The 10,690-nt window shown below is 38.2% G+C and overlaps 1 protein-coding gene across 1 annotated transcript; it reads left to right on the forward strand.

Moving 5' to 3' along the window:
- Positions 1–9,443: 9,443 nt before the first annotated feature.
- Positions 9,444–9,956, forward strand: LOC146935781 (uncharacterized). The gene has a single exon (XM_085749098.1). The coding sequence runs from the start codon at positions 9,444–9,446 to the stop codon at positions 9,954–9,956; it is 513 nt and encodes a 170-aa protein (XP_085605224.1).
- Positions 9,957–10,690: the final 734 nt, after the last annotated feature.

The raw sequence follows: 10,690 nt of genomic DNA on the forward strand, positions 1-10,690 counted from the left end.
AAATAAAAATACAACAATGAAGGAGTAGAATAAAATTAAATCCTATAAGAAATAATTATCCCTTTTTTTCTTCACACCAAGTTGATTTATAAAAAAATGAAATGGTTTGAATAATAGATGGAATCAAATTCTAAGTAATTAACCAAAGTAGAAAATGTCAAGGTTTTTCTCAAATTTTTCCATATAAAATAAATTTTTCAACAACTAAATGACAAATTGAGAAAATTATTCAAAAAAAATATGTATAAAATATTGGGATGTTACAACAGGAGAAATGTTTACGGGCCCAATAATGAACTAGACAAGGATGACATGGTCTATGCCTTGTGTTCAATATAGACATGAGGGCGAAAGGGTAATTATACACATGATCATTATCACAGAAAGGTTTCGTCAGATCTTATGACATTCTCGTCACTTGGGTAGCAGTTATGTGTTGCTAGATACCGCTCACTGTTTATAATATTAAATACGTGATTTAATATTATTGCCAACGTTACGGGAACCTATAAGGTCGCACACAAATGACAGATAGATGAGAGAAATAAATAAGTAAGACTTATTTATAAAATAATAAATATGACTTATTAGTAATTAAATAATTAAGTATGACTTATTATTTAATTTATGAAAATAGAGGATGCGGTCCACCGTAAGGTACGGTGTGTTTAAGTGAAATATAGTGCACCGTAAGGTATAGTGTACTTAAGTGTTTGACTTTCTAAGCACACAAGTGGCTCTATGAATAGAAACCTTATGCTGAAAATTTTTGGTTGCTTGAACACTTAACCTAATTCACAAAGTCATAAACCTAGCCGCCGCTCTCTAAACCCTAGTCTCTCTGAATCTCCGTTGGAAATGGATAGCACCGGTCATCGGAGAAGTTCTGTTCGTGTGGAATAAATAGAGGTATCGCTACATTGCTTTGCTCATGATCAGAAACAATTTTGCTTCAAAAGTTTTCCTATTCAAGAATCTTAAAGTGTTTTTAAGTTTGTGTTTGATTTGTGATTAATGATTTAATTAAAATCCGTTTCAATGGATTTGTTCCGTTAAGAGGACAATTTTTTTTGAAAAACCCCTCTTCAACAATCCCAAAGTGATTCCCAATATTTTTTTTATTACATTATAGTGCCAAAATCTCTATCCAAATTGGATGCACACACAAGCATGTGTGTATGTGTTGGTCTCATACAAAATGTACAAATGGTAGTTAGTAGTTATTGATAGTGTTGTTATGTTCAAGAAAGAGAAAGGTAAAAGAAAAGGTATAATATTTACCGATAGAAAAAATTATAGACAAAAGAACCATGTAGTTTCTTCCCATATCTTTATTTATTAATTTTATTAGGTCTGCAGCAACTTAACTGCAATACCCACACTAAACGTATCTAGAAAGTTTAACGTGTGCATTAGTTTAGTACTGGATACATTAAATTTTACAACATTAAAACTTCGAATGAATATCTTATACAATAATATGTGTTCGTACAAAAATAATACAACTCAACTTTTCTAATACATTGTAAATGTGTCATTCCATATCCATATCATCCTACAGCGGGTACGAACGAATACTTGCTGAAACATCCATTCGGCTACTAGCTTGCCATCCAACCTGTTTATCTGAAACAAATAAGGATTGGGATGAGACATAATGTCCTGGTGAGTTCTACCTAATCCTAGGCTATAGGTAACCTCAGGGGAAACCTACGGTCACCACGTGTCTACAATACAACCTGCCAGTTGATTATACGTGTCTGGGGACTTGAATACTTAGACGGTCGTGCATACTAGGGCCGTCATAGTCTCATCTTAACTTGTTATAGGCTGCACTTCTTATACATGTCATGGCGGTCAAGGGGAATCTAAAACCGCATTGCCAAGAATACGCTCTACGTATCGAGGCCTAAACATAACATAATCATGACACGATTCTAAACCGGACGATTAGGGGAAACCTAAGATCGTCATCGGCATAACTTTCTTTACTTTCTCTTACATAAATAAGTTGTATCTAACAACATATCATATCATGCTATCATACTAGTTCTTGACGATCTACGTCAATGCTCTACTAGTTCTTGACGATCTACGTCAAGGCTCTATAACATGACATATACATGTCTAATAAATATGCATAGTCAGATTCGTTCATTCATTAGGTTAGCGTTGAACAAACAATCAATATCTGAGTTCATTTTATGGATTAATTCCAGGTGGAGTAACCCTGAAAGTTAATCCCTCACTACCGGTGAAAAACCTAGCTAAGGCACACCAGACTCCTTCAGTGCCGTGCGGCTCCCTTACGGCTTAACCGTTCCCCTCGGAGAACCCCTTGAATCCAACCTCGGAAGGATTACAAGAGACACGGCACCTACTCTTACTTAATTGTCTTGACCATATATGATTCTTGTCTTAAACTTGCTTGCTTAAACTTACTATATGAAGAGATATCTAATCAATTCACGTCTTACCATACTCATATGGACAGTCTAGCTCCTATGCAAAGATGAGACTCTATATCACTTCGCGTCTTATCAAGCATAATGGTTGTCATATCCCAATTTTTGACCCAAGATTCCACTAACACACGTCGTTTAAACCTGATCAATCTCTGATTTTTCAGTAAAAAATTCGGCAGAGAGGTATTTTAAAATACCTCATTTTTTGTTCCGAGTCGGGCCCTCTTCTCTCTTTAATTTTTATCTTTATTTCCATCTTTTATCTTTTATTATCTTTTTTTATTAACTTTAATTTATTTAAGTTTTTTTTAACTTTAATTCATTTTAGGTTTTTAATTAATTTTAATCATTATTTTAATATTATTCTTTTTTCCTTTGTTTTTTTTTCTTTTCTTTTCTTTTTAGTCTTTATCTCTTTTCTTAGTTTTATTTTCCGTCCAAGTCCAAAAAAAATGTCCAGGTTCACATGCAAACAGACTGTCACGCGCCCTATCCAAGTACCAATCCAAAAAATGGTCTTTCAACCTCATCTGCAACACATTTACAGGAGCAGAAACCTTGATCCCAATCCAAAATCACAGAATTCGTGCTCTTTACTAACAAACCCTAGGTTCAGTCCTCGTACTATATATAACACCTGCAGAATCACAAGTCAAGGGGGCAAATTTTCAACATAAACCTGTGCAAAGAAAACAAACAGAATCGCATGGCACAAGAAAACGAAACCCAATCAACAGAAACCCACATTCACATCACGACACAATCAAAACCATAAGCACCTCACTCACAAATCCAACCAAAACGACGCAAACATATCATCACAAACCATTAAAACACCAGGAACAAAGGTTCATAGACCCATAGCCAGTCACGGCGACACACAACACAAGGGCATATCGTAGCCAGCAATAACACCAATTCAGTCCCAAACGCAATCAAAAGTCACAACCAGCAATCAACAATCAAAACCGTCATCGCAAGCCACGTCGACGGACGAGACTCACGGAAGCTCGTGTCAAAGTCGGTGGCCACCACGAATCCACTTCCGACTCAAAGCCGATCCAAAAAGAAGGTTTTTTTTTTTTTTTGTATTGTTGTTTTAGATCTAAAGGGTTAGGGTTATGTTTTGAAAATTTTAAGTTGATAAATGAGTGTAGGAATAGAAGAGTAGAAGAAATCACAAAAAAATATAAAAAAAAAGAAGGGTTTGGGGTGTCCAACGCGGTGGCGCCGCCTCCCTGGACGGCCAACCACTGCGTCGGAATTATAGTGGTCGCCGGAATCTTCAACGTGTTCTTGCTGAAATACAAAGGCCCTCGTGGTGGTCCAACTCCACCATAAGGTCCTTACGCGTTTATTTTTTTCTGCTCTGTTAGTTTAACTTTATTGCAATTATTCAAAAAACAACAAAAACATGCAAATAACCAAAAATCACAAAAAATATTTTTAAATAAATCTTGATCCTAAATCAAGTGACCGTCCTTTTTATTTTCTTTTCTTAATCAAATATCAATCAATTTAACTTATTTTGAGTCCATTTTCTTTAATATTAAAAAACACAAACAAATTCACATTTCCCACTTGGCTTTTTATTTTAAACCTTTTTCAAAACCAATAAAAAACACAAAACCAATCAAACGTCAATTTCTACCACGACCTACGTGATTTTGATCCCTCACGGGTACGTAGGCAAAGGACATTTGTCTTTCCAAATCAATAAAATGTAGATAATTACGTCTTCCTTTTTTCCATTTTAAATTCCTTTCTTTTTCAAAAAATAAGCAAGTTATAGCACATTAATTAAAGGAAACCAAGAGGTTCCCGTAGAGTACTACGGACATAAAGGGTGCTAACACCTTCCTTTTATGTAACTAACCCTCGAACCCTAAATCTTTTCAAAATATGGGGTAGTTTGAACTTTCTTCCCCTTTTCTTAAAAATAAAAATGTTCAGTCGTGAAATAATCAAGTGAGTCAAAAGCTAATTAAATAGCCTTGATCTCCGAAAAATGACGCGATAATGCTCATGCGTAGCATTTTATTTCTTTACGAGCTATTCTAGTTCTTGACAAGCTATGTCAAGGCTCTATTTTCATTCCCTTCCTGAATGATTAACTTGCTACCCGATTCTTATCGTAACATCTCTCGTTTGCCATGCTTTGTTAACTAAAACCTTGCTCAAGATTATCAAATAGGACCTTGGTTTGAGGGGTTTACTTTTGTAAAAAGACTACTCGAAGAAAAACTGAACCAGAGCATGCCAACAACGCCTGAAGCGAGCAAACAGTGCATTGCTACACTGTCTACTCTCCTAGGCGATTGATCCAACTTGCTGTGGCGAGTTGCTACTCGCTGTGGCGAGTTGGAGGCGAGCAACACCCCCTGTTCTGAGTTCTAGCTCGCGTAGCGAGCTACCTGCTCGCTGTTGCGAGTTGTGACAGTCCAGCACTTGTAAAAATGGTGTTTTTGACCCAAAAACCTCAAAACCAAGTGTCTCTATGCATATTATAACTCTAGTGATAATTTAAAACCTGTAAAACAGCCTCAAGACAAGTATTCACAAGTATAGCAAGCTTGGCAAGAAAAGGGCAACTAATCTTAATACTTTAAAACCCTAGAATGCATATTATCCTTACAAGAGTAAATCACATAACCCGAGGGTGGAAAACTATCTAAGGAATTCACCTAAAAAAGATTCTTGTGACAGCTTCAAGTCCCAAGCTCAAACAAGCCAAAACCCTAGCTTTTGATCCACTTGCTTCCTTTGCTCAAACCATTCAATCTTGTTGTTCTTTCTTGCAATCTAAGCACCATGATTCTTGCTTGCTCATCTCTATTCCTACCCAAAGCTTCCTTCACCAAAACCCTAATCTCAAGGAAATCTCTTTGTGAGGAAGAGTAGTGATAAAAACCCAAACCAAGCTTCCAACACCATAAACTCTTGAGGAAAACTTGCACAACATATATCCTGATTTGGAAGATATTTTGGAAAGGATTGAGGAAGAAAGGGAGGCCGATGGAGAAGAGAGAAGGGAGAGCAAAACTCTTTCTCTAATCTAGAGAGAGAAAGAAGATGGGGAAATGAGATATTTGTGTCCAAAACCAAACAAATATCCTTTAGCGTGTAATTACCATTATACCCTTGCTTCAAGCGTGTTAAATCCGACACTGATACTTAACCCGTATTAAGCTGATATCATATAATAAATATTTCCGTCAAACTTTCTTTTCGTAACATTAATCCTCTGACATGATCGACTGGTAAAATTCCGATACTAACAGGCGGGATATTACATTATTACCCTAATAATTTCTCTCTAAAATGTTGCATTAGCTTAGGAGCAATTTAACCTAACAAATTCCATCTAAAATGCAGCGCACCAATTTAACCTAACAAATTTCCTATAAAATTCAGAAATCTCTAATATTTCTCCTCACTGATGAGCTTTTCATTGCTATCCTGTTGTGTCATCGTTTATATATATCTATTATTTTTGTAGACATTCTTTTTTTGACAAGTTATTGTTCACTTATTTAATACGTTTACAACTACCTTAATTTCCATGCAATCTCGGGTACCCTAATTTCCATGAAAACTCGGCTATATATAGCAAATCAACGTTGCGTTTTTATTTTAGAGTATCCAATATTGGCAGTTTTATCATGTATCAGTTGCGCAGTAGTTTCTTAAATTCATAAATTGATTCAAATGATCCGTTTAAAATTATGTTTATCACAATTTAGCATCTCACACTGTTTGTGTAATGTTTGTTCCTGTTCGTATTCGTGTTTGAAATTTAAGGAGTGGTTCCATACACAATATGCACACTTAAAATTAAAATTTGATAAAGTGCGTTTCAAAATATTCATGTTTGACATTTAAGGAGTATTTCCATACAGACTTTGTATACTTAAAATTAAAATTGGATGTAGTGCATTACCAATTTTTTTTTTTTTTTTTGGATGTAGTGCGTTTCAAAATAGCCTTTTGAATACCATGCTTTTTCCATGTACCTATTATTCATGTTTGGCACAAATATTATGGTTGTATATAATGCCAGCAATTTAAGATTATAAGCTTGGAGTTAATCTACATCATTTGTACAATAACCATGTTTCTAAAAAATGTTGATGTTGTTCACTATCAACTTATTGAAAATCAATTTGCTAAGTATAAAAAAGGGACTATTTTTATAAGTTTGGAAAGCGAGTGACAGAGAGATGAGAGCGAGTAACAGAGAGCTTGAGAGAGATGGCCGTTTGCAGCTACATCGTAGACAGCCATACCGGCGCTCCTTATCGCCGGTTGAGAGGTCATATTGGGGGGAAGGGGGCCAAGCAGGGTGCCACCAAAAGGGGGGGGGGGGGGGGGATGGGGATGATTGGCTTGTTGTGAGACCGAGGAGGAGGAAAGCGCGGCGACAGGGAGATCGAGGTCAAAATTGGAAGCTAGAGGACAAGCAGTTCAGAGATTGGGAGGAAGCTGGCAAACGACAGTCAAGATTTAGGGATTCACGAGAGGGTTTTTACGAAAGCGACGTCGACTACTATCATGATAGGTATTCTGATCGGTATATGGTGGAATCAGAGGTCGATTGGTATCAAGGTGAAGATAGGAGGCGACCTGGGGGTTATTGCAGAAAGGAAGAAGGTCAGGTGCGGGGGAACAAGGCCATACATCAGCGAGCAACCAGATTAGGAAAGTCAGAGGTGCACGAAGCTATCAACAAAAACAATGACACTGTGTCTGGCCTCAATTTTGAAGGTTTGTGACTTTCAATTTTACAAACTTTCCACCGCAATTATCGAATTTTTATTTAAGGAAAGGGTTTGAGGTTTGTGGTATGTTGGAAGAGGTGGTGGTTCCTAGTAAGCGTAATGTCAATGGGGAACACTATGGTTTTATGCGTTTTTCAAAGGTCCGAGATGTTTGTAATTTGCTAAAAGCGGTGAACTCTGTTAGTTTTGGAAACTTTCAAATCAAAGCAAATGTAGCCAGGTTTGACAAGGCAACTTTGTTAGAGGTAGAGAAGGGTGAAGTGGGTGAAGGGGAGATTATTAAAGAACAGAAGGGAATTGTGAGTGATGGGGGCGGTGTGAAATCAGTTGTTGGTAACAGAGGAAAGAAGCCTGAGACAAATGTGAGTCTTGGGGTAGCTAAGGATGGTGAACCAAAAAGAGGTGAGGGAGTCAACAGTGAGAGTGTGGGAAAGGTAAAAGCGGGCAAGTCAGTCTTGCAGAATGATTGTTCGGAACCGGTGGTGAATGTTCAAGTTGGAGATGTGACGGTGTCGTTGCAGAAGGAGTTATGCAAAGGAAAGGTAGGCGTGGGAGGTAAGGAAGGGCCTGGTAAGCGTACAAGCGGTCAATTCAAAGCAGGAGGGAAACCTTCAATCCAAAAATTGGTGCGTAAGTATAGGTCGCGGGCAGAAGATGTGCAGTGGGCACGTAACGGTGTATTGGTTTCTGTGTGTAATGGTGAGACTATCCCGATTGTTCAAAAGCGTATTGTTGATGCGGGGATGGAGGATATTGACATAATTTCGATCGAAGCTGACAGAGTATTTATTTAAAGCTTATCTGAGGTTAATATTTCCACTATTCTGAATGATGCTAAGGATTTGTTTGCTCATTTCATCACCAATATTGTGCGTTGGGATAAGAAAGTTGTACCTTTTCAACGGGGAGCTTGGTTGAGGTTGTATGGCATACCGTCACATGCTTGGAATGAATGCTTCTTCAAACTTTGTATTCTGGATTGTGGTAGATTTATGCACTCCGATACTTGCTTGGTGGAGAAAGAAAGATTTGATAATGCTCGGGTTTTGATTGCTACATCCACACTTTAGGCTATTAATTGTTCTGAGTCGTTGTTGATAGATGGTGAAATGGTGACCGTGAAAATTATAGAGGAGTGGGGATTTAATATTGGCGATGATGTTTGTCTTTATGAATATGATGAGGGTTCTATTGATGAGCAGACAAATCAGGACGACGTTCGGATGGAGCAACATATTGATGATAATAATGTGGACTTGTTGGTGGACAAAATAGTGCAGGATTTGGTGGAATCAGAAGGTAATTGTAATATGTTTGAAGGTAAAATGAATAATCCAGAAACTAATGAGGTGGGTGCTATCCCAACACAAATTAAGCCTAGTGGTTCAGATTCAGATAGCACGCATGCTGCTGATGTGCAAACGATTAGCTCTCACCCAATTATGGAACAACAAGAGGGTAGTGTTACGGGCCCTAATTGTGTTGTAAATCAGGAGCTTGGTGTGAAACATGTTTATGCATCTATTAGTGTTGTGGAGACCAAACCTAAGAGGAAGCTACGAAGTAAACGCGCGGCCTCATGTCCTCCAAAATCAGAGCGTTCAGTGGTTTCCGGACCTTGGAGTTTGGAATGGCTGATTGATCAGCATCACAGTGAAGCAGGGGTTGTCTCTTCATCAAAGAAAGTTGTAAAGAAGAGGGTTCAGACTAAAGAGGCTCGAGTTAGAGGTGAACCTTCTGGACAAAAACGTAAAAAGGTGGAAGGGGTATTGCGTCATTCTGTGCATAGTTTGAAAAAAGTGGCATGGCTACCTAACAAAGATCGGGCAGCGGTCATGCAAATTTTAAAGAAAAAAGGACAAAATTTTCAAGGTTCAACTAATCTGAAAAAGGCAGTTAAGATGATATCTAATGACTTATCTGAGGATACTTCCTCTTCGAATTCGACTAGTAATGATTGGAAGAATTGGGTGATTGTTCATGGTAGTGAGAAAGTGGTGAGGGAGGATGTCAGGAACATAGGAGACACAATTGGTGTGAAGCTTGGTGAGTGCAATAATATGTTTGGGGTGTTAGCGAGGAAGGGGAAGGGGAGGAAGAAGGGGCCAATGGGTGGTGAGGGAGAGTTAGGGGGGTCGGTTGAGGGTGCGATGTAGTGTCGAAGGTGGCGGTGGAGAAGGTGTGGGTGAGGGTGTGGGAGATGAAGTTATTAACGTGGAATGTCAGGGGGCTAGGTGGCCCTGAGAAAAGAAAGGAAGTTCGTTCTTTGGTGAAGGAAAAGCGTCCTTTGATTATGTGTCTGCAAGAAACAAAGTTGCAATGTTGTGATGATGGGGTTTGTTCGTCAATTTGGGATAGTCAGACAGTTGCTTTCTCTTTTCGTCCATCTCAAGAGGCGTTAGGGGGTTTGTTGACCATGTGGGATACAACGGAGGTGGAGGTCTGGTCTACAGGCAGTTTTGATCACGTTCTGAGTATTCATGGCCGGTTTATTGTATCTAATGAGGAATTCCATTTGTTTAATGTGTATGCCCCGTGTGGTGGTAGTGAACGTCAACTTCTTTGGGATGCTCTAACAATTCGACTTCAGGCTTCGAGAGGGGCGAAGGATTGTGTTTGTGGTGATTTTAACGTTGTGCGATGTAGGGAAGAAAGAAGGTCGGTGTCGGACTATGGTGGTGTGGCAAATTATGTAACACCTTATTTCTATTAAAGCGATAAAACACGCGAATATAGAAAATATTCAAGAAATAGACGATACGTCTCAATAAAATCCAAAACAACATGCATATATAAAAATATCTCAACAGGCGCGGTGGATACAAATCATATAACTCCAAATATACATGTCATGGTCAACAATACATCATCATATAAAATCCTCCAAGTCCCGACAAGTGGGCAAATCTCAACTAAAATAAAAACAGAATCCAACAGAACATAAAGACACCGACCCTAATCCGAGCGTAAACCTATGACTCCAAACGATAACGGAGATAGCTCCCGCTATCCAAGCACTCACCAAAAGCGAACTACTCCTGCACAGCGTCTACCCATCCATACAGACACGTTGGCAGTCAAAACCACTAGAGGTTAGCTTTACATTAATCATAATCAATAATAATCAACTTGACATAAATAATTCAATTCAATTGTTTACTAATCAACATAAGCAATTAACATCCACAATCACACAATATTACTATTTATCACAAGTATATGTATCCATCGCACATTCATCATTAACATTCTCCATACAACAACAACAACAATCAAGACACATGCCAAAATGATATGCACCTAGACTCGACGCATACATACATGTCGTACCAAATCTCCTCAAGGTCGTCACTCATGATGCAACAAAAACATCATTATCAACGGTTATAGTCAACAGCAATATGGATATAACATCCGACACGACGTATGATGCATGAACATATGACT

Source organism: Medicago sativa, chromosome 3 (assembly GCF_051527215.1).
Source record: "Medicago sativa cultivar Bolivia chromosome 3, Bolivia_mono, whole genome shotgun sequence".
NCBI classification, from domain to species: Eukaryota; Viridiplantae; Streptophyta; class Magnoliopsida; order Fabales; family Fabaceae; genus Medicago; species Medicago sativa.